The sequence below is a fragment of the Plutella xylostella genome, chromosome 8 (genome assembly GCF_932276165.1).
Source record: "Plutella xylostella chromosome 8, ilPluXylo3.1, whole genome shotgun sequence".
Classification (NCBI taxonomy): domain Eukaryota; kingdom Metazoa; phylum Arthropoda; class Insecta; order Lepidoptera; family Plutellidae; genus Plutella; species Plutella xylostella.
The window spans coordinates 8,305,961-8,333,904 of record NC_063988.1 but is presented as its reverse complement, the minus strand read 5'-3'; the positions used below and the strand labels follow the sequence as shown (position 1 = coordinate 8,333,904).

General features: G+C 35.3%; 1 protein-coding gene across 2 annotated transcripts in view; it reads left to right on the top strand.

The window, feature by feature from the left end:
• LOC105380364 (fibronectin type III domain-containing protein 5) overlaps nucleotides 1-17,019 on the top strand; it is a 91,857-nt gene extending 74,838 nt beyond the window's left edge. For both annotated transcript variants that reach the window (XM_038115012.2, XM_038115011.2), the window contains exons 8-9: nucleotides 13,409-13,596; nucleotides 14,016-17,019. In XM_038115012.2, coding sequence (XP_037970940.1) covers nucleotides 13,409-13,596; nucleotides 14,016-14,235 — 408 coding nt within the window. In that variant the 3' untranslated portion in view covers nucleotides 14,236-17,019. The remainder of the gene's footprint in view (nucleotides 1-13,408; nucleotides 13,597-14,015) is intronic.
• Nucleotides 17,020-27,944: the final 10,925 nt, after the last annotated feature.

Genomic DNA, 27,944 nt, shown 5'->3' with positions numbered 1-27,944 from the left:
TTTTATGATAGCCGTCTACATTACAGATACGTGTTTCTTTTACAAAACACGGCAATTGTGTATAAATGTATAAAACACTGTTCCCATTTGAAAACGTTTCAGCACTGCAAACGCTATAAACTTGAGTTATAAACCTTTTATTTGTTATTATATGACACCTCAAAGTGCCTCGTTACTCGTAAAACAAAGCGAAACATACAGATTGTAAAATTCATGCATCTGATTGTAAATTCTTTTTAAACTTATGTCGGAACTTGCAAAGTAAAAAATCTGACAGTGAAAGATTTTTTCAAGGAATTTAAACATTTTGCGTGTTTTGACTTTTAGATACCTTGTTAATTTCGTTGTGTAAAATACTCAACTTAATTGCCATTAATAGCCGTAATAGCCTATGTTTATAACCCTAACTAAACGCGTAGCACATTCTTGCGATCACAACTTTCTACCCTAATCCCGTATTCACAGGAGCTAAATTACTTTATCCCACTACCTACACTGTAATGAATGTATCAATTACTAGTTTTGGATACTACCAACTTTATTAATGAGTTACTGGTCCGACAAGCAACTAAGTTTCTTCAAGGCGGTAGATTAATGGTTACTTGTAGAGTATGTGCGTATATTCGTAGTACCTAACACATAACATATTGAAGGATTTTTCAACTACGTTGAATTACAAGGGGTGCTTTAACTGAATTCTGCCTGAATTTCCTGATGGATTCTGCTAATATCCTTTGTATAATTTAACTCAACTATTTTTAATTTTAACTATAATTAGTTCAAAATCAACCAATTTCATATACAGCTGTCATGCTTGACATACATACGTGATTTTGACCAATGGTGGAGTTAACTACGGATTAAAAAACCAAACTTACTGTAAACGAGTCTATCGGATAAAAAAACTACCATTCCACCGTTTAGCTTACTGTTGCTGCATATGATATCGCCAGAGACAAGCTAAACAGGGAATACGTAATTAAAGCAGAATACTCCATCGTAACAAACCTTGATTAAACACGGGATGCGCCATGTTGCATTTTCCCCCGTCAACCGTACAACGTACAACGCTCGGAAATTCAGAGTGACGTTTTAAAAAATAAAGGAACAAATAACTGCAACATATGACTGTCGAAATCCAACGGCCGTGGGTACTCAAGGGCCTTTTTCAACGTTGGAGCTCGAATTTCGGTTGAATGCGACGCTTTTAGAAAAAAGCTTTTAAAATCAGCCGTTTCTGATTTACATAGTGTTCTTTTGAACAGTAAAGTGTACGTAGAACTACGGTAGCTTTTTTAAACTCAGATGATAAAATATGGATTATTACCAATAAATGAAACAATTTGATGATACCTACCTAATACAAGCACCTACCACATACGACATATCTAATATGCTCATAATTATAATTAGGCACAGTTAATAAACACATGGCAAACACGTTTCGGTCAACATTTCGCAAAATCAAACGTTGTAATTTGATGCGCAGTCGACAGCTACAAATGGACCTGGTAATGGCTTCTGAAATGATGTTTTCGTTTTACAATATTGCGCCAGCGTTCGAATTGTTTGATTGTTCTGTTGCAATATGGGAATTTGATACGTTTCGGGGAACACGTCATGTTATTGGTAATCCACATTTGCGTTGTTAAGTATGTTATCGGTGTTTTGGTAGCGTAAGCCCCTGTTCCACAATGTCTGGTTAGTGGCTACCTGTGAGATAAAATACATGCTGTCACTTTCTGTTATTATTATTTTAGACAGTGACAGCATGTATTTTATCTCACAGGTAACCACTAACCAGACATTGTGGAACAAGGCCTAAGTAGGATTATCATTTAATTTTGGTCAATTGGTGGCCTATGTTCCGCTACAACCTAGCACTGAGTACCTAATTGATGTTAGTAAACTCCCACAACATCAACATGTTTCTATTCAACCTTTTGAATAGGGTATTAGGGTATAGCAAGTCACACCACTCACATGAGTGGTGTGACTTGCTATGAAACTGATCACTGTTCCACGCAGCTACATTTTCTTTCAATTGAATCCGAAGTTACTTGTTTAAAAGCTGATATGGGTATTTGAGAGCTTTCTAGCTTTGTTTTTTTTTATTCAGACGACTGATATAGGTATGAACTCAATATATTAAGTACCTGCTTGTACGTAGATAGACACATCATTTGTAGAAAAAACTAGATACAAGTTAAACAAAAGTGGTCGTCAGAATCTGACTAATGTGTGCCCTAGGCGGCCTATAAATTCTAGAGTACGTATTTTCTTGCCAAAGGTAGTTTTGGAGTTTTTTAAATTATTCAATTTAAGTAAGTATACTGTAATATTATTCGTTCTATGTTCAATTATTGAAGCCTGTAATGGATGGATCGACACATTCCACGTCATCAATTTGAAACGCGAAAACAATCCATATCTGTTCAATTAGCACGCTTTCATTAGCACTGATGACAACAATCTGAGTAGGGGGGGTATCGCAAATAAATTTCGAAAACTACATACATACCTATACATACATTTATGCACTCACGACTGTAATCTCCGAAGGGATAGTCAGAGGTCGCTCACAAGCGAGCTAACCCACTTTTCGCAGCACATTTGTACTTACGTGATAGGTTACGAACCATATCGCCGTTTTGGGATAAGTAAAATGCACAACTTAGGATACACCTCTAGAATCTAGATGTGCAGGTTTAGGTTTTTGAAAACTAAAATCGGATTTTAAGACTACTTAGTTACTTACTTAGTGATTAGGTTCTTGTTGTTATGTTTCATGGTTTGGACTTGTCGACGTGATTGGAAACTTGTGGTAATGTCGAGAAAAGCAAAAAACAAACCACATTTGTTATACTGATCAAATATTAAAGACTCAAAATGACGGAAAAATAAAAAAACAGCTCTACCAAAAAGTGTATTCATTAAATGAACTGTTTAAAAAATATACTTACTCTTAGTTTTAATTTCAGGATCAGCCGCAAGACATAACAATAATTTTAAATGGATACTTTCACGACAGCCACATGACGACTGCCCGTTTCCGCTATTTTATGAAACAGTAAATTTTTATGTTGTCAATAAAGTTGGAAAATAACCGTGACTTTTTAAAGCTAATTGGGCTTGGCCGCTTTGTACCTACATCATCACAATAATGTACGTACATAAGTAGTTTCTTTTTTTTATTCACTATACAAACTTTTACTTTATGCCAATGCCAATTTAGAACTATCAAGTGGTTTGTAGTACAGGTTTGTAGTTTGTTCAAAACAATAAAAGTTTACGTTTTCTCTCTAAACTATCATGAAACTTTTGACAGATAATGACAGGAGAAAACGTTAACTTTTTTTCGTTTTCATAAATAGCAAAACCCGTAGTAGAGGGTCTGAACTGTATATCACCCAAGTAGACTTTTTTCGTGTACCTTGTTGGACACTTACGTCACTGGAAGGTACTTCAACAAATCTTGTGCGTACTTTATAATACTCCAGAAAGAAGTTTACAAAATAAAGCGAGGAAATGTCCGATGCAGGGTATATTTTTCATCTTCTTTTAAAAGCATGTTGGTCGAGTTCTTATCTAGCGAGATTAAAAATTATGCTTCAGTAGGTTCGTGTATTTAGTTTCTTTTGTTCAAGGAGTCTTTATAATGCCAAGAGTTTTTCAATGGGAAAATCTTATTTTATTTGAGTGAATAATTTACAAGGAGAGTTTAAAGTATGGAAAACCAGTTAAAAGGTTTATTGAAAAATCATTAAAGAAATTAATATAACCTTTCGTTTTCTCGTCTCGAGCGAAGTCAAAAATGCTTAAGACTAAGAAATGCATATTGTCTAATGTAATCATGTTATACTCAAATAGAAATCTTAACTTACATATTCTAAAAAAAGAGCCTGAATAAACCGGGAAATCAAACCAAGAACCATAATATACTCGTAAATTCAAATACAAATAATCAGCCAGAATAGACGTTCTATTTTGATCGAAAACAAAAAGCAAATTGGCCATTATTTAAACAGCACACTTAGCATGAGAATTGGAAATTTTATTCATTCTCTTTATCGTAATCGTAAAACCGTACAAAATAAAAGGAGCAAACTTCAACCCGTCATTTAATGTGTTACTGTTTCCTGTCAGATCATAAAGCTGTTGCCACAGAAACAGCGATTACCATCCAAATTAACAGTGGAATGAAAAAGTATATACAGGTCATCTTTTTTCCTTGTACTTATTGCTTTTCAGACAATGCCGGTAGACCCACAAAGCTCTGACATCGCAAGTTCTCTACAGACAGATTTGTACGAATATAATTATATGGATTAATTTTTACAAAAACGACATAAGTAAAATATTGTTCATTTAAGTATTACCAAAACAAAATAAAATGTTTCGGATTAAGATGCCTTGAAAATATTCATAATGATTATGATAGTTAATTTTTACTATGAAAAAGATCCACATTTGTCACAAATGATCAGTGATCAGTTAGGAAATTGTAACGCTCTAGATCAATCTTTGGACACGATCCAATGTCTGTTTGATGTTCGAAGTGAATGCTCTCTAACAATTTGAGTCACACTGCATTAGCATGGTCAGTTTTAGAACAGCATTATGATGCACAACCCATTTCTGACCGGTCGAGAAGTAATACCAGGAGAAAACGGGTGGGAAATGGTCAATGGTCGACCTTTAATACGACGACCGAATGGCGTAGTGGTTAGTGACTCTGACTACTGACCCGAAGGTCCCGGGTTCGATTTCCGGCTGGGGCAGATATTTGTTTAAAGACAGATATTTGTACTCGGGTCTTGGGTGTAGATATTTATATTTAATATGTATCTATCTATGTATTTGTGTAGATATGTCGCAGGCAACTGGTTTAATCTCCTGTTTGATTGAACCACTAGCCCGTTCATTGGATGGCGCTGTTCAGTTGTATGACTAGGCCGACCGTTGATTGTACAAGCGTCACAAAACGTCCAACTAGTTAGCTGACTTAAAATCAGTCAGGTGGTGAATAAAACAAATATGGCGTCTAACAGCTAACAGCTGACACAAAAAGCACCTATATTGTTAGTTTTTTGCAAATAAATTAGCTTTAAAGTGCGTTATTTGTGTTACAATAGTGTGCCAACATGGATTTACCTATTATTACGCCGCGGGCGTATAGTTTCAAAGAAAAAAGTGGCGAAACTGGATAATTATGAACAACAATATGAAGGAACGTTTGTTGTTATTGTTTAGTTAATTTGTGAGATAAGAGCTTTGTAACATAGTCTTTTTGTTGACTCTTGTCTGGTGATGTTCACCCTAACCAGACATTACAAAGTTGCTATACTATATCCCATTCAACGACTTCGCTGAGTGACGTTCAGTCAAGACGTCGAACGTTACAATCAACGACTTGACGAGTTGTCCTTTAGTCATACAACTGAATAGCGCCATCCAATGAACGGGCTAGTGGTTCAATCAAACAGAAGATTAAACCAGTTGCCTGCGACAGATATATCAGCTGTCCGATACCCATAACACAGGCTCTGCCTAGCTTGGGGTCGGATGGCCGTGTGTGAGATGTCCCCACATATTTATTTATTTAATAAGGGAGTTTAGGCCCTGGGCATGTGAGCATATATGCTCGAAGTTTCAATTCGATAGACAGATGCAGGCAGGTACTTACACCCCTGCATTATAATGGAATACACGGGTACGTTGACCTAATCGACGGAAATTACAATGATAAAATTAATTAAATTAATTTAAATTATTTATCAATAGCCTGTGCAACGCAATACAATTATTGGTCATACCCCTTGTTTGTTATTTAATTATTTAGCAAACCGGCTATTTTGTTATACTAATAAAATAAAATTATCCGGGGTTTCCAATTTATAGGTTGACGAGGTATTTGTTCAGAATAAAACAACTGTTACACAACCTAGCGTGCACGAATGCACGTGTTGTTCAAAAACCATCCTGAAACTATTCAATCCAATTTTAGTTCTGTTGTTTTTGACGAGTACTGCGTTTATCCCCTTTCAATGTTTCAGTTGAGCCATTCTATTTAGGTCTACTGGTACAGGGTGGAATTTTAACGGAACCGCTCAGAAATTTTAGAGTTATTGGTGTTCACGCCGACGCCGCCTGAGTGTCCGTGCTCTCCATTTGTGCGCCATGTATATTATAGAGTACTAGCTGTTCCCGCGAGCTTCGCTTCGCCTTAAAAAGGTTTCCCGTGGGAATTCCGGGATAAAAAGTAGCCTATGTTCTTTCTCAGGGTCTAGACCCTATGTGTACCAAATTTCATTCAAATCCGTTCAGTAGTTTTGGCGTGAAAGAGTAACAGACAGACAGACAGACAGACACAGTTACTTTCGCATTTATAATATTAGTTAGGATTTCGTATTTTACAAGGTTCAGTAGAAATTAGATTTAAGAAGTAAGTATTAATGTATTGTGGTTTCTTTGAGTTGTTTGTAATACGAGTAGATTGACATAAGTATTTTTCTTCTAAAAGTAAAGTGCCGGGCACAGAGCTCGACGCTCGTAATAAGGCAGCGTCAGCGTGAACAGGTATTAAGGCCCGGGTCTCCTATTTACTCCGTAGGTCGCGTCAAGTGTCACCGCCGTAGGCCGCGTCACAATGCTCATTATGTCTACGCGCCAACGTCGGCGTGTGAGGGAGACCGCATCAGTACATTTCTATAGTGAGCATCGTGACGCGGCCTACGGCGTGACGCTGGACGCGAACTACGGCGTAAATAGTAGACCCAGGCCTAAGTATTAAAAAAAATGTAACTCATTTTACTTTGACTTGAATCGTAATAATTTTGCCTTTGTTAGATTCAACTTTAGTTGGTACAATATGACACTTGAAGCAACGGCAGCGAAGCCGAAGTCCCAACTTAGATCGGAACTAGGTTGAAGCAATATAAATTATTAACAGTTCCAACTCAAAATAGTACGGAATAGGATGGCTTACGTAGCCGTAGCCAGTTTGTTAGACCACTTTTTATCGTCTATAATATCTATCTTTGAAACGAAAACTGTTTGTAAAAATATTGCCGACTTATTTATTTATACAGTTTATTGCATGGCATAAATAGGTACTGATTTTTTTTCCACTTTGAAACTAAATTTCTTTCTACTCAAGGTATTCTTTGAAAATCAATACCGTTGGCAGGGAATTTCCATCTTTTTAATATCAAAGCGTTTGTTTTGTATGTAACGGTAACTACATTATAATATTTACTAATGATATATAGTGATTTTGGTACTTTTATGATTAATTTTAATCCAAATATTACCGGTTTCCGACTGGTAATAAGTTCTAGATGAGCAACAAACCACAGGGCCATGTTTTATGTTCAATTGTTTCTCATTTAGAAGTATAGTAACTAACGTTTTCTACTTTACCACTCACAAGGTACGACTTTGTGAAAAGCTTGCTTGTAAAAAATGAGAACTTAATTACTTCCTTTGTTCATGATAATGAAACTAGAATGCTTTAATCTCCCAAATGTCTGCAAGCGTTAATGGAATACTGCAAAAGATATGTATAATTCTACTAAATTTATCATCGAGTTATCAAAGAGACCACTCAAATTAAACGTCACAATATTTGACACGTAAATTAAAAAAAAAACATGATTATGGAGGAAAAGCTGGAAAAGTAGACCTTTGAATTATTTAATTTGAGAGGGTATTTGAATTATTCTACTTCCCAATAAAGGTAGAATCAGATAAATAACTAAGTTATAAACAATGCGTACTTTTGTAAGTTGGCTTAAAGTTTTCCATATAATAAAATAAACTTGAAAATGTAATATGTGTAAAAAAGGTGTGTCTCTAAATTTTTTCATCACATCATTACTTTTAACCATAGGTAGAATGAAAAACATTTATAGGTATTATTTACGCTGAAAAAAACAGTGTTATTTCATCACCATTCACGAGCGCCACCGCAAGGAGATTTTACAGTTGGTTTCCGAACATGGAAACCGATTTTAAATTACCCTGATTTCCCAACAAGAACCCTGCACTTTATTTTAATTAAACGTAAAAAATAAATAGTTCACATCGGAAAAGTCACATTTGTCCTTTTTGTATTTATTACGTGTGTTGATTGTGTCGGCAAATAAGTGCTTTATCTCTATGTTTGGTTTGTTTCCGTACTACTTACTTTTGTGAGGCTTCTGTAGGCAGTCGGATTACCTACTTTGTGATCATGTTGCTGGCACACGCACGACTAGCCATTACAGCATTATGACATCACTCAGCCGGGTTTTTCACCCCGCACCGTAGATCGATGAACTACAAACATACCTACATCCATCAGTCACATTATAGGTACGTTTGCTACTACTGGTTTCTCCAAATCAATAAAATAAATAGTCGCTATAAAATGTTTTCGTTTGACACGGAACGTTTGCTCGTATTTGTATCTTTCCATTCACCTACTGACCTTTTAGCTCAGAAATAGGTCAATTAAGCAACAAACTATGGAATTATTTAGTGTTAATGGTTGATAATAGTATATTTTTGTTAAAATGTCACCTGTCTTTTTATAAATTACTACCCACATGGTCATAAAAAACGGGCTTTAATAACCTTCAAAATTGCACTCGGCAGAGCTATCGACTGCGCGGAGCAATTCTCTAGCCAATCACATCGCCGCACTCTCACAAGCAACGTCCCAGCACCAATAAGCGAGAAGCACCGGTAGCGTTGACATACGATTGGCTGATTTGGATCATGACCGTTGTTTATCTAGTGCGGCGCGCAGGACGTGTGCTGCTTGCTGGACCGTTGCTTCCAGTACCCGCGGCGCAGTGCCCGGGACTGCGGCTGTCAGTTCGCGCTGCTGCACGCTGCCCCGGACGAGCAGGCCCAGGGCAGTTAGCGGAGCCCCGCCCGCGCGCCGGCGCGGGCTAGCTGCTCCAACTGCCAATGCCAATGTTCCGGCTGCGACCATCAAGTAAGCAGCTTGCAGTGGCATCACACCAAGCACTAACCGACCTGATGGTTTTGGCTTTGCACTACACGGGCTCTCTGCATAAGTAGTTGCAGTCTCTGTGTCCACATGAAGTGATGTTTTCGCTAGACTTTAATCACGGGACGGCTGTCAAATACACGACTGCAATCAAATGCAAGCACTCACGTTTCGGTTTCATTGGCAGTTCAATCACTTGTGTTCGTTTTTGCTAGTTGGGTACTCACATGTTTTGCACTGTTGGTTGATTCACGTCACAGTAATGTTGATTACTTTTCAGAGACGACTGCTGGATAAGTTGGTATAAAACGATTAAGGTTTCGTAGGAACTTAACTTTTTTTGTCAAGTAGATGGGATCACCGTCTCTGTAGAGAAGAACACAAGATTCCAAGATACTTACCTATTTTGCAATACTCAGCGGAATCACACGTTTCAGTAATTCAGCAATAATATCCGTGCTACACAAGTTAAGTTACCAACGTAGAACTAATAAGCAACAAAGCTGCGACAAATCTCATTAAACATTCAACGATCGAACCGCTAGCAGTCTAGTCACGTATCTAGCTATATACACCACTGAAGTAGACTTGGCTACAGATTTCACTTGCACAAGGTAGGGCAGATTTGTTTGCTGGGAAATTGACACACTTTATTTATGACACCCGTTGACCCTTGGTATTTCTGCTAGACAATATGTTTCAGTATCGCGTTTGCGCTTTACGATAAGCTTCAGTTCTGTTGTATTCTGAAAATGTATTTACACTGAGTGCATAAAAGTAAATATGTATATATTGATCAACTTAGTATAGGTTCAATTATTTTTTGTCTTGTGACTTTTAGTATGGGTTGTTGTTTTTTTTACACCAAATTCTCAAAGAAATTTCAGCACTATAATCTGCTCTATAATATTGAACGTAGTGGACGAAATTCTAACATTTATGTAACAATAAAACCGCCCCATCATTACAAACCAGTCAACCCAGAGTTCTCATTGCTGCCATATCAGATTGCCTGGAATAATGAAAATGACGCGATGCAGCAATCCCAATCAGGGAACATGTTGTATCAACAGTATGGTGCATGCCCTGCATACTGTTTATAAATGACAATTGTGGCATCAAAATCAGCAAGCTGTTTTTTATCGAATGTTGCAATATACGGGTGTTTCGAGTTCCAGCAGTAGGTTTCTCTATTTTACTTACAAATGTTTCGTAAAGTTGGCCGTTCGTATCCTTAGGTATATTGTGTACCTATATTTAGCCCCTGTTCCACAATGTCTGGTTAGTCGCTACCTGTCGGATAAAATACATGCTGTCACTGTCTAAAAAATAATAACAGAGAGTGACAGCATGTATTTTATCCGTCAGGTAGCCACTAACCAGACATTGTGAAACAGACCCTTATAATAATATATAATTTAAGTATACTTACGTAAGTATTTAAGTTTCTCAATATAGACAATCTTCTGCCCTCTAAGCCTGGTAAGGTTAACTGGTAGAGTATGCTACTAGCATTTGTACCAATTTACTTTGTGCAATAAAGAGTTTAATAATTATTATAGTTAACTCCAGTCAAGAAGTATATCTGTACTGAAAACATTACTGTAAATTCACATGATAAAAATAAGTAAGTACCTACTTAAATCAAAACTCATGAGCTTAAGAACTTGACCTCAATTTTTACAAATGGAGAAAAAAGGCGAAAGGGGCTACCTATATTTCTTTTAATATCAAAACAGACAGATTTTTTATGGCCGATCGTTCAAAGAAGCCCTTACTTTTATTAAAATATTTTTATGTTCTTAGAAAGAAGCTCGTGAAAATATGGCGTGCATCACAAATGACTTGCAATCACGAGAGATCCCTTTCTGAATGGGAACAATTTCAGCCTTTATTTATATGGGTAGTGAAGTAGAATATCGCTTGAGAAATATTGTCGTGGCCGACATTTTTTGGAGTGTGTCAACTTAATGTCTCTGAAATAGAATAGGTGGTTTTACGAATATAAGTAGCTTGTCAAAACAAGTCATCATCATACTCACCTGTGTAACTTTTATTATTGTTCACAATCGCAAAAAAATATATTACCTACATAATATAGTAAAGTTAATACCTACCTACTATACTTACCGTAACGTATGCAATAGTTGTTCCATACAAACAAACATAGAGATTCCACCCATATCTACAGTATTTACAAAATCTATAGGCCTTATTGAATTTAGTAGCTCAAGCCATTTTCGTGTAATTGTTAGCGTAGTTTCATGTATTCTCTAGGTTAGAAACTATGTATGGAATTCGTAGAACTTCACTATGCCCCTGAACTAAATCCGATACACGGGCTATAGGAAACAAAGCATAAATTAAATAGGTAGGTATAGTGGAAGCTCAATGCTTCATTGTAGGCCTGTGTTAATAAATAATGAAATAATTCGTAGCTTTTTAAATGGATAAGTATAGTCTCGATGGTCTATTTTGGCATGTCATCGTTTTTTTGTCATTTTATACATCAGCATTAGGTATGGGCACAGCTGGCCTTATCTATCTTATTAAGCTAGATTTTAACAACTAATGGAGTATCATTATACATACATAAGCATTAGATATGAGCAGTGGGCAGAGCTGGCCTTACCTATATAATTAAGCTGCATTTACAACTTTACTAATGTAGTACCACGCTTAACTAAAATTATCCAGAAAACTCTTTAATACGATCATCAATAAAAAGCATTTTGTCATCCAGAAGAAAAAAAAATTAAACTGTACAAACTAAAACCAAACACATTCAGTGCAAATTCAGTACCTATAACACCAATAGAATTACAAATTATTATACTACACTCACGGGCAATGAAAAGGTTCCACTGAGAAAAGCACCAAATTACTCCTAAACGGAAAAGGCTAGCTTAATGACACCTTCTGCAACATTGAAGTACACTAACAGGGCATAAGGATATTGCCAACTAAAAATTATATTATTTTGTATAATTTTGAATTAAATGTTGAAAAAAATTGGGGTTGTTTGGTGTCGGCATTTTGTGAGTAGATCTTTTTCATTGCCCGTGAGTGTATTATCATATCCCTAATGGTATCATCCTGATAATATGAAAGAACATAGTTTGAAAAACACTCAATAACACTAGCTATTAGGTACCTACCTAAATATTTTTCAAAGTGCACTTGGGTGCTATGTTAAAACTGACAATGACATTGACATAATATCGAAGATCATAAGATCATTACTTTATTAATCAAAGGAGACAAATAATAGATTTATAAGTAACTCAAATACAAATTAAATGCGGGCGGGAGTAGTTAGATACCTTTGAGATTCAATTAACTGAAGTAAAGTTAGTGTTTGTAACTTTCAAAATGTACTCACTGATTAGGTTAAGCTCAACTCTCTCATGTTTCTAGGGAAATTGTTTGTATGGGAGCGTATTTACAACTTTTGAAACGTTCTCTTCATACATGCTAATAAATTGGCTTAGCTATACGGCAGGCATTTTCAGACAAAATTCGTATCGTAAGGTAGGTATTTCAAGGGTAAATATATGAACATTTTATATTTAAATCACATTTTATAACCCAGTTGTATGTCTAATGTGGAAAGGGAAAATTCAGTATAAAGCCAGTTTTTTTTTGTTAAGTTGTAACTTTTTTACAGTTTGACTAAGTACCTACACTTACAGCTTCTAAAACTCATTAAAAATTTATTTCATTTTACAACTCTGTTTCACACAATAGGTTAGGATTATAAAAGGGCTGGGAATGAAGTCGGTCATACAATTTCACAAAATGTTTGTGAAGCAAAGCCTTTATTCTTTTCATATACCCGGGGTCGTGTTTATCCGGGCACCGAGTATTGTGTAGTCAATACCTGGGAGGTCTCTCTAGCTAACAAAAAACTAAGTTTATCAACGCTGCTGCGAAAATGAGGCTCTACGAGTATGTTGTTGCTAAAAACGTGCCGGTTGCAGGACAGCTCACGATCGATTGTTTTTGTGAAGGTAGAGTAACCCTCCTACACTGCTACAAAATCCTTATTTGCCCAACATGTTGTGAATTTCAAATGGAAAATATGGAAAATGGAAATATTTGTATTTCCTTCTGGCTAAAGATCGTGCTATTGTGCGCCTTCGGAAAATTTCATATTTACTTTTTCTTTACAAAGTGATTCTAACTCACTGATGCAAACATTTATAATTTAATCATTTTCACAGGTAGATCAACAATAATCCAATTAAATTTTTATCTACTTGCGTAGCCTGTTACTACCTCAAATAATACTCCACACGCACAAATACTGGCTGAATAAGATAAAAAAAACACCACAACAAACTACACCTGGCCGAAACCACCTAAACCAAATAAAAAAGAAAGCATTCCAAATTCAAATTTCGTCCGCAGCACATGCGGTGGTCGCACGCACACACGCAAAGCCTGGAGTGTGAGGAGCGTCTGCTGTCGCGATGTAACCGGCCGCGGGTCAACTCCGCCATCTTCATGTCGGCTGAGCCGGCCGGGTTCGCCGGGTTTGATGCCAGCGAGTTCCTGAGGAGGCATGGCTCGCAGTCGAAGCTTTGTAGGAAGGCTAGGTAAGTATATTCATCGATTGTTTTGTGTTTGTGGAGGATGTATTATAAGTACTACGGGTAACGGGATGCCAACTTGTCCAGAATATGCAGACTGGAGACAGCTTACTAAATTCTTTCATATTAATTAAATAAAAAGTTGACGGTGTTCTGAATAATTCGTGTCCGCTTTACCTGACAATGAATATTAAAATCATTTTATACGCTGCGTCCGACAAAACTTATACAGTCAGCAACTGATGCTCATCTAACTAGCGTACATCTTTACATCACTTCGCTAATAATAAAAAGAAAATGGGCAACAGTAAACAACCCAAAATAACTTGTAACAACTACAACAAGTGAACCTTGGGCACCACTTTGACAACGACTTTCGGAGGTTTGTGATGGCAGCAAAATTTAAAGCATTATTTCTTCACCAGGTCAGCGGACAACATCCCATTGACAACACTATGCGATTCCTCCGAGCGGCTCTGCACGATCAAGCCGCCTCGTGAGGAGACCATCAGCGAAGAGTACTCCAAGTCCGATGACACGAGCAGTAGCGTGGAGACCGTCAAGCACTTCGGTCTGCCCATCCTCTCCGTGTCTGGCCCCTCACCCCCCGAGGAAGACTATGACCAAATAGACGAGTATCTGTAGCATTTCCACACCAGCTTCCAACTCAAATACGTGTTGGAGCAACGGCCGCCGTGGAAGGGCCCCGCACAAAACGTTTAGGCGTATCTTCTAGAAGTTTCCGGACGTTTCGGTTGATAGTGATGTGAGTGACAACGAAACTTTACTCGGTTTGGAAATGTGTGTCTTGTACAGGGACCATAATTGGGTGTTCTTGCGAACGGTTCATTTGAGAAGTTTGACTTTTGTTTGTGTGTTTCTCTGAAGGCGTTATTGTAAGGAGCTATAGTTTCTGGATACTTTTAGGTGTAAGGACTGCACAATAAATTTATCTGTATTTCAATACTATACCCAGTGCCACTTTTGAATTTAATAATAGGTATTTGGAGTAGTGATGCTCTCTCTAGTGTTACGCTCGAAAAGCAATTGTTTCTATAATTATGTTAGGTTTAAGTGTAAATATAATTACAAATTCTTCTGCAATTTAGCATAAAATATAATTTCAATTAAACTTAAATTCACGTTTGTTGTGTAAAATATCCTTAGTACCTAATTTGATTACCTCCTTTTTTTACAAAATACAAATGTGAACTTATTTAGTTATTTTCGTTTTAAGGATAATGCTTGCAATTTAAAATAAAAAGATTTTATGACAGTATGAAAGGTTGAAATTTGGTCCAATGTATGAGAACTATTTAGGTATGTGCACAAGGGTAGTAAGAAATCTTATGTACTTATATAAATAATAATAATATATAATATTTCATATAACACTTTAAAACATAGCTACTTCAAAGATTATGTTTTCACGGACCATCATATCGTTTGTAATTTCCCTTTGTTTCACAATGTCTGAATAAAATGTATCAGTGGAAAAACAATGAGTTGCCATTCTCTGAATTTGTTTCGGCGCCAAACGAACAAATTCGTGAAATAATACGTTTTACAGAGTGCAAAGACAGTACTAAAATCACAAGATTTAATCCCAAAACACATGTGAATCTACACATGGTGAAAAAGGCACTTATGTATAAATTCTTGAGCCAAAGAGCTAAGTGAGATTTTAAATTCCAAGTATTTCAACTATGAAGAGCTATAACAATTTAAAAAATCCTATGACACTTCACTAAACAAATAAACATATATTATTATTTAGTAATATGGAAAGTGCGCAATTTTTTGTATACTGGGACAAACCTGTTTTTCCGTGGGCTAAACAATTACATTTTATAAATTATTATGAACTATAAGATTACATGGCTAACCTTTTGGTTCGTGCAATTCGCACTAACTAGGTTTGCGTAAAAAATTACATTAACATTACAACTGTAATGAATTTCTGCAAATAAATGTAGGTTTAATATCCCCTAAGTAATATAATATATTATGAGATGTTAAGTCAATTAAAATACTTTTTCCTTGTAGAATCTCTATGGAATGTTGGTGGTTTTATTTACTGGTATGACGGGACCAGTTAAATACGAAAAATATCCAAAAATGCCTTAACAAGGTTTTTCCTTATTCAATTGTAGACCCTATATGTATATTAATATGAGTGTAACTTCTAAACTAAGACTATAATATTCCCTCCACTACCTACAGTATATTTATTATTTGTAAATTGTCACAATTATTATAAAAAAAGAGATGATGGATCACTAATTTATCAATATTTATGTAGGTCTTAACTATTTGTAAAAAAAATAAAAAATAACAAAGTTTATTTATCCTGATCAACCTTATATTTATAATACCTTTTCTATAAATAATAATACTATCACTTTTGTTTTCACTTGGCATAACACTGTTATAATGGCTTCCAGAAAATATCTACAGATCAAACTATACTTCATTTCAGCTTAGATGATTGCGCTGACGTATTGAGTTTTACGGTTTTAAATACATCCCATATTGTATTTGGTGTGTGTGTGCAGTGCACTGAATAAACGTTTTCTTTCTTTCTTCTTAGTTCTAACTATTTTGCTTATCAACTTATTATTATGTACAGTTGTATCCAATGAAATATAATTAATAGACACATGATATTCCAATATAATTTGTGCGTATTTTGGAAAAACATGAAGTCTCACAGCGAAAGCGATCATCTTAGTTGAAAATAACTACAGTCCAACTATAAAGTTCTGACATAAAAGAGTGCGATTTTGCAAAGACTTTTTATCATTATCAGGTATTGAGTAACATTTACAAACATTTAAAAATAAAATACCGTTTGGGAATGGCTTTTTAACGGATTTGTCCATTAATAATAAAATACATCAATTAAATACGGTCTGTAACAATTAGTTAGGATCCACTTCCGTTTTCAGGACTTTATAGTTTTACTGTATATCGGTATACATCACTAGGCAAGTAGGCATACCGATATACTAAGCATATCGCTATAAATCGTACAATCAACATCGAAATGTTAAATAAGTACCTACCTAAATAATTAAAAGTATTTTTATTTGTGTTGTAAAGCCTCGGTTCATTTATTTAATCCGTTGTTTAAATATAAAATAAGTACAGTAACAGTAAGTATCTATTATAAACTTGTATTACATATTACATACCCTTTTGTCATGAAAATATCAGAATTGTAAATAATCAATTTCCTATACATACATATCTGTTGTACTTCGCACGGAAAAAAATATTAAAATTGCAGATTATATAGATTATACATCATCTTAACATTATTTTAAAAATAGGTGTATGAAATACATAAGATATTAGTATTTATTAAAACTATATTATATACCTACCTATAATACCTATCACGAAGAAAATAAATTAAATTTTACGAAGCTCACTTTTGTTTCTTATAATACTCCAATACAGTGCCATTTATTTAGGCACATACACCGTTGTAATATAAACTTCGCTTCCATATTATGCTCTTTGATATTTTAGGTTTAATTCACACTTCGTTCATTCGTTAAAAAGTTCTTCCTGGATCGGCCTAATTCAATAACCGGACAATATTATGTAAGTATGTACTGCAGACTGTACAGAGGTCTTCGGGCAGCTTGAAAACATCTGACAGTCGGGATGAACACTTACCCAACAACTTCAGTGCATTGTACACATTCAAAAACAGCGATACGGTTCGCGACCTATCACGTGAGTAGGTACAAATGTACAGCGAAAAGCGTTTTGAACCCCTTCGGGGATTACAGAGTTGTGAGCATATGTGATGTTTATGTGTTATAATATTTTATGTATAATTAGTAGTAATTCAAATCACTTTACTTTGAAAATGTTTAAGCTTTGAATAGGGTTCCAATATGCGTATGTTACTCCATAGCATGCGGAGTGCTAGTTTTAACACCATTCGAGTTGATGTAAAGCTCGTTCAGAAAGCTAAAGATCGCATCCAGTGGCGTGCTTTGGGAGAGGCCTACGTCCAGCAGTGGACTGCTATAGGCTAATTATGATGATGAATGATGAGTTGATGTAAATGGAAATTTGTATGATGCGAGAGAGACGCTACCCGTTGCACTAGCTCCATTCAAACTTTGCGATATTTTCACGGCTTTTTAATTTAATAAAAATCTACACTCGGCCCTCAGCTATCGGCTGGTTTATAAAAACGCTGAACGTGTTTAACATAATTAAAAACTTTCACACATATCCAACAAGTCTAAAATTAATTATTTTTTCAATTTATTATGTTACAAAGTGGCGATGGACCGATAGGCAAAAAGGATACTCAACGTAATGAAAGGTCTGAATCAAATTAATTTAGTACGAAAGTTCACAGGCTGTACACAACGTGTATTTTTGTTGGAATAGGAAATTTATCAGTGACCGAATGAAAAAAAAGATCAAATTACCTAGCCTGCAAATAAAATATTAAGGGCCACTTGCTGAAACATATTAAATCTAGATTTAGTGTCAAATCTCGATTTAAGAAACGTCAGTCCATATAAAATTTGACACTAAATCGAGATTTAACGCTAAATCTAGATTTAATATGTTGGTGCAAGTGGCCCTAAATTCAATAACTTAATTTCAAATTACTCTCGACTTCGTATTATGTTCGATAAATCTTTAAAAAATACTGTTTATAAATGACTTATTTTTTTCAGATAAACATCAATTGGCATTAAAAACCTTTATCGATTATGGTTTTCATAAAACTAAAAAGTTAGAGACACAATGGGCCTTACCACAAAAACAAAGTCAATATTTACCAAGTGTTTAAAAAAAATTAAATCGTTTATTCATTTTCAAACAAGACATATACATTTATGCATAACACCCCAAACAATACAATTGTTTCTCGGGGTAGTACACGGGTCAGTTTAGCGCTGTGAAACGCCTACCTAATCTGTCAAATTTCGTTCAAAAACTAGTTAAACAGTGTTTAAAGTTTTTGTGGAAGCAAATGTGTTGAAGAGCGTTTCTTCAAAAAAAGTCCCGACAAATAGACTGCTCTATCGCTTTTTGGAAAAGCGCTTTATTTATCGTAGTAACAGCCTTAAAACTGTAAGTCTCCAAACACAATAATTAAGCACAGCTCCCACTGTACCAAGGTGCCCTTACTGCCTCATTTATCTTTCAGCCCTGTATAGTGGTAATAAAAGTGCCCCAAAGTGGTTTAAGAATACAAATGACTTAATTTAGTTCGTCTTTCTAGGTATTTAATGCATGAATATTGAACAAAACTTAATGATATATTGATAATGTAAAAATATGCATTCAAATCATTGTATAAATTTTATCTAGTAGCGCATTAGTTAGGGATAGGGAATTAATCTAATTTCAATAAATCTTTCGGTTTACTTTGAATATCATAATGGCCATACCATATTATTATATTATGTTTGCGTCTATATTTCAAAGATAGAGAAGGACTTAAATAGCAAGTTAAGTAGTTATAGTTAATGTATAGAAATGTACAGAATCGGTTTCGTAAATGAAACAGGCACTTAATCTCGCAGCGTCGCTTCGTAGCACGTAGCAACCACTCGTAGCTCGTAGCGCTACGCCACCACCGCCGTAGCAAGTAACTATCCGTTGAGTTTTTAGAGTGAACCACAATGGAATTATAAAGGTTTGTTACGAAATATAAATCAAATTATTTTCACATATTCCAGTATCTGAAAGCATTCATAATAAACCATTGAAATCCACAGTAGCTTTACAGACGTAAAGAAAATCCTTTGCTACTTCAGTCATACAAATCCTAAAATCACATGATAAAATATTCATAAAATATTCGAGTCGGGATTTTGCTGAAATTTTCACGTCTAACCGTTGCTCTTCAAAGAGATTTTTATGAACATCAAATTATAGAAAAATACGATAAGTGTAAAATGGGTACTACTAGTAATATCAGATATAATAATAACATGATTAATACAATTGTGTACATACAATATCAGACAATTTTTAAATAAAATGGATAAAATTTATTTTCTGTAAAACAGTGTCTGAATTTCAGTTTGAAACATTTATTAAAATCTGAAGAAAGACGAAACCTATTTGATTCTGATGAGGCTTCTTATTTAAACCCTAAGCTGGTTGCTCTGTGGAAATAGAAGTAGATTTTCTCTTTCATCTCCAATTTCAGATATATTCCAAGAACAAAATCGTAACATATACCTACCTTAAATTATTATTATTTTATTGAAAACGTACCTATTGAATACTTATTTTCGCTCTGAACTGAAATTCTCATCTTTATCTTACTTTGCATTTTTTTTAAAAGTAAATTTAGGCTGAGGTAATAAACAAACAAACCAACGAAATCTTTTTAGTCCTTCTTTAACCAACTCTTGTTGAAATATTTTGTCAGAAAAATATCACGGGCTTTTTTGGCTTCAACATATATTTTTATCTCGGTTCGTTAAACTACATACGTTTGTCACATGTAATAATAATAATACAAGCTTTCTACAGAGTGTTGCAAAAAGGGTATGCTAAGCCGAAACCTCCATGTGCAGCATGGTATATCTAATATTTTTTTCGCGATTTTTTAAATTCTAATTTCAGTTTTGGGCTGAGATATACCATGCTGCACATGTAGGTTTCGGCTTAGTATACCCTTTTGGCAACATCCTGTACAAATACAAGTGAAATAGTACATTTTAACCCAAGGGGTAAAAGCCGCTTATTTCTCATCACAACCGACAAGAACCAACCATGAAATCAATCTATTCATACAAGTTAAACGTGTCGACGACGAAAAAAGACGACCGAATGGCGTAGTGGTTAGTGACCCTGACTACTGAGACGATGGTCCCGGGTTCGATTCCCGGCTGGGGCAGATATTTGTTCAAACGCACATATTTGTTCTCGGGTCTTGGATGTGCCCGTAAAATGGCAATAGGCCCGCCCCCTATTACATTGGGACTAACATAACACTCTGGCGAAAAGTGGGTGCAGCAATGCACCTCTGCCTACCCCGCAAGGGAGTACATTAGTACAAGGCGTGAGTGCGTGTTTTTTTTTTTTTTTTTTAAACGTCTCCAAAGCGATCAACTATGATGGGTCTAGAGTACTCTTGACACAGTATAACAGAAACCTCGATAGATGGAGATATTGGCACACTGCCAGCCTTTGACAATATACCTACTTGTACTAAAACGGATTTATAATAGGTACTTCATAATTTTTTAATAACGTTTGATACTTGGCCCTGTTTTACAATGTCTGCTTAGTTGCTACCTGTGAGATAAAATACGTGCTGTCCCTCTCTGTTATTATTTTTTTGACAGTGACAGCATGTATTTGATCCCACAGGTAGCCACTAACCGGACATTGTATAAAAGGGCCTTTTAATATGGTGTTTATTATTATTAATTGGGTGTTTTAATATGGTGCGGATTTCATCAAGCATGCGGGATCGCACTCCATCTCGCGTCCCGCGTGCGTACTCTACGCTTTACTACTGGTACTAGTTATTATTCTATTCTATTCTATTCTCTGTGGGGGTGTAAGTACCTGCACCTGGCTCTCTCGAGTGGAACCTTTGTGCATATCCCCAAGGTCTAAACTGCCTTCCTAAGCTTGGACCATTTCCCACCACGCTGGTCCACTGCGGGTTGGTGGGTTCACATATCTAGATGTGCTAAATCTAGATATGCAGGTTTCCTCACGATGTTTTCCTTCACCGTAAGAGCGATGGTATACATTGTACTTAAGTTAAAAGAACTCATTGGTACATGTCAGCGCCGGGATTCGAACCCGCATCTCTTGCGTGAGAAGCGGGCGCTTACCCGACTGAGCTACCACCGCTCTATTCTGTGGTTTTACAATAAATAGTTGTATGAAAAGAGCACTTGCGGGTGTCACGCGTGCGGGGCAATCACGTTTCGTACGCGTGAAATATACAGGTTTGTTGAAAATTTGCACAGTCAGCATAGTCAGACCCGGTGACCAAAAAACAAATATTTTCTACGGAAATTATGCTGTTTTATTACAATTTTAAAACGTCTGTAAAAAATTGTTGTTTTCCTTTTCGTATACAGTGTACCCATTTTGTAACACGCAGGATGATAAAAATCTAGAAATATTACTTATAAAGCAAAGGCTATTTTTTTCGTAGGTATCTTTCAATCGAACACTTACAAATGTATGTAAATCTTTATAGGTATAAAAAAACGCATTATTACGATTATGTGTTGATGCCCCTAGGTCAAGAAGCTAACAAAAGAAGACGTGAAAAGGGAAAAAATACTGCTGAATAAATTGCGACTGACATGATATTGTGAGATCATTATATTCATACAGGCAAAATATCTCTACGAGTGGAGACCGCGAACATTTAGATAAAAGACATGCTGTCACTGTCTGTTATTATTTTTTGACAGTGACAGCATATATTTTATCTCACAGGTAGCCACTAACCAGACATTGTGAAACAGGGGCTAAATGTCGGTATTTTGTAACTGGAACTTTTTCATTGCTCGTGAGTTTATAGATAGGGATGTGAAATAACGTGAAAATATTAAGTTAAGTAAGTACGTTCATTGGTTTCGTGACGTCATAGTCCAATTCCACTTGAGTATGCGCTTTAATGTGATGAAAATACGAGGTACATAGATCCTAACTATAATCCTTCCTAACTAATATTATAAATGCGAAAGTAACTGTGTCTGTCTGTCTGTTACTCTTTCACGCCAAAACTACTGAACTGATTTGAATGAAATTTGGTATACATATGGTCTAGACCCTGAGAAAGAACACAAGCTACTTTTTATCCCGGAATTCCCACGGGAAAACTTTTAAAGGCGAAGCGAAGCTCGCGGGTACAGCTAGTAGAGTATAACTTATTATGCCGGAATTTCTAGAAGAATCGTGAGCGAATAAAGTGCGGGTAAGGAATAGAGAATGGCGACGACTTCAGAGATAACCACGTCCCAGTTTTATGCTCCATTTATTTCTATTTAATCTAGATTAGAATAGGAAAAATACAGTTTCTTATAAACTTTGTTAAGGCAGATAGAGAAAAATGAAATTATTAAATACGTGTGTTAAATTAAATGAAAAGGAAGTTATTAATGTACTCTTAAGGAAACCATAAAGTTTGTAAAGTAATGATCAAAAATATTAGGTAGACATACATATACATACATAATATATGCACTCACGACTGTAATCCCCGAAGGGGTAGTCAGAGGTGGCTCACAAGCGAGCCACCCACTTTTCGCACCACATTTAGATAGATTTATAGATAAATAAGTATAAATTCTACTTTAAAAATATTCTGCATCGAAATTGGTACACTGACGAGCAATAAAAATGTTCCACCTGCCATAGTGTCTAAGTATTATTGTATGTAGGTATTTACACATTGTTCATAGTAATTATGTTGTATTTTCTCTTGTCTTGTCACACGTTACCCCTTTCTTTATACTTTATATTTCCTTTCAATGTGGTTGTCTGGAAGAGATTACTTTTAGTAATAAGGCCGCCGATTGTACCATTTTTCTTTTCTATGTTTGTGAAACTGTTTCTGTTTGTGTGCAATAAAGTGTATTTAATCTTTTATCTTTATCTTTAGTGTTCCATTAGTCACTGGATGTTTTCATTGCTCGTCAGTGTATTTGAATAATTTTCGATAAAGCTTATGAGGTTATTACCAAAAATGATAAAAAAATATAAGTTTTAATGAACTTTTTCTGTCTCATTTCTATATAATAATAAGATGTAAATTTCATTATAAACGTGTTAAAAGTGTAACAAACAAAATACGGTTTTACCTATATTTTTGCAAGGCATTTAAAAGGCAATACCGGTCTAGATTTAAAGCCTTAATATTAGGCTACCTAACATTCCTGCGAGAGCTGCGGTTTGTAATTTATGTCAGGTACAACCTGGAATTAGCAAAATATTACAGATTTTTAGCACGGACGTTCTACCGTCCTGTGCCGCCTGTGTTGTATAGAATACTAGCTGTTCCCGCGAGCTTCGCTTCGCCTTAAAAAGTTTTCCCGTGGGAATTCCGGGATAAAAAGTATGTATGTATACCAAATTTCCGTTCAGTAGTTTTAGCGTGAAAGAGTTACAGACAGACAGACAGACACAGTTACTTTCGCGTTTATAATATTAGTTAGGATTAGGATAAACAGGATGTTACAAATTGGCATATTAAGCCGAAAGGGGGTAATATTCTAGCAACTTTTGCAACGTCCTGTAAAATTATTAGGTTAATTTTACGCTAGAAACAAATAGCCGTATTAATTAATACTTTAATATAGAGCATCCAAATTACTTCCTCCCAATACAGCTAAAATGTCCACGCTTGGCAGGCACGTTGGAGATATCACACATAACAATCATTTTTCATCATCAGCCTTTAACACTGAAGACCCGAGAACAACATATATTTTTAAATAAATAGGTAAGTATCTGCCCCGATATCGAACCAGGGACCTTCGGCGTAGCAGTCAGGATCACTAAACCTTTTACCATCGGGGCGATACACATCACACCTACTGCCCCTATTTTCCAGTCTAGGGTCAAAAAACATTACACACTTATGTCTAAAAGCAATTTTATTATAAGTTTAGAAGGTACCTACCTACCTACGTTTCATCCTTTTTGAATTGTCAATTTAGTTAGAGGTAAATTTGATAAAGACAAAAGTGATTTTAAGTGCTCCCAAAGAAGATGAAAGAAACCTGTCCCCGCTACACAGGTCCTTTACAGACGTAGATTAATGTCAGTCATATCGTGTTGTATTCGTTTTTGTCGAAATTTTGTAACATCGCTATATTGTTGTCAGCACTAAATTGTATCCTCTTAATTAAGTACTAACCCGTGAATTTGTAGAGCTTCTTTGTTACTGTATAAAATAGGTTTACAAATTAAGTTGTTATTGACGAATTTTGACTTTTTGACTGGCACAAACAGTCTAAACTCCTGTGTTTCGAAGTCATTTGTAAACGTTCCCTAAACTTTAAATACGGTCTATGAATTTGAGGGTAAGAATCCAAATAAATCATCATGGGTTGATTAATTATTGATTAATTATTACCTATGACATATAATTTCAATCACACAGAATGACAGAACATAGAACACATAACCTATATCATAAAACTTTATTGGTGCCTAGTAGTTCGCTCATACAAAAATGATTTTATTACGTGAATGCTATCTCCAGAAAGATATTTCCTTTGAGAAAGCAATCAAGTTTTAGGAGTATCCTCTTTTACTATTAAGATTTAATAAAATCCTGTCATAAAAATTGACAGCATTTGCTAATAATGGACGCTGGCTTATTAACTCTTTATGGAATATTAGTCAAAAATCGTTTTGAGTTTATGATTTATACATGTAGCACGAAAATTTGCAGTTCCTTATATGAAAAATCTGATATATTATTATGTACTAATGGATTTAGTTTCTTAAATTTCTAGTTTTTTTTGAGACAGGGAAGCATAAAAATGGCCGCAATAAACGCAAAACGTTTATGCATTATTCAAAAACTTTGCGAATGTTTTAGCTTTTCAATTTATCCGAGATAAGGCGACGTTCTGCACAAAGGAAAAATTGAATTTAAAAACTCCACTCTATGTTCGTACGTATCCAAGCGAGCTTTCGGATGTATTAGTATATTGTGTCAACGTACAGTGCAACTATAAAGTCCTGAAAACGGAAGTGGGTCCTAACTAATTTAATATTTATTTAATCACAAATCCGTTAAAAATTTATTATCAATCGGTGTTTTATTTTTAAAATGTGTGTAAATGTAAGTAAATGACTGAAAATGATAAAAAGTCTTTGCAAAAACGCACACTTTATTGTCAAGACTTTTTTGTTGTATGTATTTATATTCCTACTGTATCACACATTAACTTATTTATTCTAATAGAAAATATGAAGAATTTTTATTTAACTTTTTTGTATTAAGTATTTTTATAAGAACCCTTACAATGGCGACTTTCTGTAACCAGCAACTCTGACGCGCGCGTAGTCTGTGCCCAAAACCACGAATGACTTATTTATAAATTTCCATTTTTTATTCGTAACAGACTAGACCGAATATAATTTATACATACATACATATAGACACGCTCACGCCTGTCTCCCAGAGGGGTAGGCAGAGATTACAGATTTCCACTGGGCACGATTCTGACACACCTCTTTCGCTTCTTCCACATCCATACACCTGCTCATACATGCTCGTCGGTTACGGGTACTCTTAAATTGGCCCTTTTTCAGTATGTCGCCAATCTGGTCGACATACATCCGTCTAGGGCGACCCCTCCCGACTCTTCCACTCACTTCTGCTCTATAATATATAGAGCACTCCTTTGTCACTCTTGTCACTACATCTTCTATCAGACCACACTTTTCTCTTATAAAATATTTCTTATATATACACTATAATTTATATCAAGATCTATTTGGCACATCCCTATTATTTAGTTATAAGAATGTATCTATGATATTTATTCGTGTTGATGAATGGGTCTTTTTATCGTTTCTCTAATATTTACCCATCGGATAGTCTATCAGGAGATCAAATATTAGCTTCGAGTTTATGTGACAATAAAATTTACGCAAATATTTTTTTATTTGTGAAGTTTTTGTGTTGTATTATGCATGGTAAGTAAATATTATGTGACCCTAAAACGGCTAACAAATTGTAAGAGCGACTTTAACAGGCTGATATTCAATACTAGTTGTTCCCGCGAGCATCGCTTCGCCTTTTAAAGTTTTTCCGTGGGGATTCCACGGTAAAAAATAGCCTATGTGTTAATCCAGGGTCTCAGCTAACTCCATACTAAATTTCATTAAAATCGGTTCAGCCGTTTTGACATGAAGAAGTAACAAATAAAGAAGAGAAAAAGTAAAAAAAAAACTTTCGCCTTTATTATATTAGTAGGAATCCGCAAAAAAATAATAGGTACTTTAATTATGCCAAATCTTGCACTTGTTAAGAAAGACCCTGTACGTACGAAAGTAGTTCGAGTTAAAACTAGATTTTCCGTAGTTCAGTTCATCAAAGGGTCACAGAAGTGTGCTTCAACTGCTATGATGAGACACTCAACCCACAGTGAACTAGGTAGGTACTAGCCACAGAGCAAAAATGTAAAGTAACATGAAAAATTCAGATTCATGTTTATTTTAGTGACAAATTACCTACATCGTAACGGATCTTTATATTCTGTTTGTCCAACTGGGTAAAGTTTCGACTGAAGATAAAAATGAACTGAACTTAGTTTGATTTATAAAAAAAAAACATTTTCCATAGAAACTTAGTTGGTTACGTGACTTTTTACTATGGGCAATGTTTTCTTTATTTCGCGAATTTAGAAATTCTGATTTCATTTTCGGGCTTCGATAATAATATTACATGCTGCACATGTAGGTTTCGGCTTGGTATACCCTTTTTGCAACACCCTGTATAGATATTTTACTACTTTTTAAAGGTTATCAGCACCGAATAGCAAACTTTCACAAGGGACAGTAGAATGTATTCCTCAGTTTTGGAGTTCTCGGGGGTAATAAATCTTAATCCTAACTAAAATAATTTATAAATGCGATAGTAACTGTGTCTGTCTGTCCGTTACTCTTTTACGCCAAAACTACTGAACGGATTTGAATGAAATTTGGTATACATACGGTCTAGACCCGGTTTTTATCCCGGAATTCCCACGGGAAAACTTTTTAAGGTGCGGGAACAGCTAGTACACTATACCTAAGCAGAAAGTCATGAACATAGAACAATTCAGGAAGAAGAATACGGATTACCCTATTTCAGATGTGAATAAGTACACTTCTTAAACAGCGTTTATTTCCCAGAGGGTAGGCAGATTTAAGTAGGAAATTTGTTGGTTTAATGGAGCTCTTTATAAACTCTCTTGCATCATCTGTTCTCCTTGTGGGCAGGAAAATCTGACACATGTTCATGATTGTATCAATCTTATAATTGACTAATTCACGAACTTTCTACGTATCTACAATATAGTAAAAAATAAATAAAAAAATAGTAAACTAATATTTTAAATACAAAACTACATGAAACTCGCAGCTGCAAATTTAGTGTCCATCTCGTTTTAAGCACCGTTTAAAGTAGCTTGACCCACATTTTAGGCGTAGTGTAGAAGTTTATCTTCCTATTTCATGATAAAAATATTATGTGTACGTTTTGTCAGGTTTGTTATTGGGGAAGCCAGAGTGTACCGAGCTGGTCTAAGTCGGTTACCCCATTCAGATGAACTCGAATGAGTTGTTGAAGCATACGAATATCGATAGGTTTGTTATTCTAG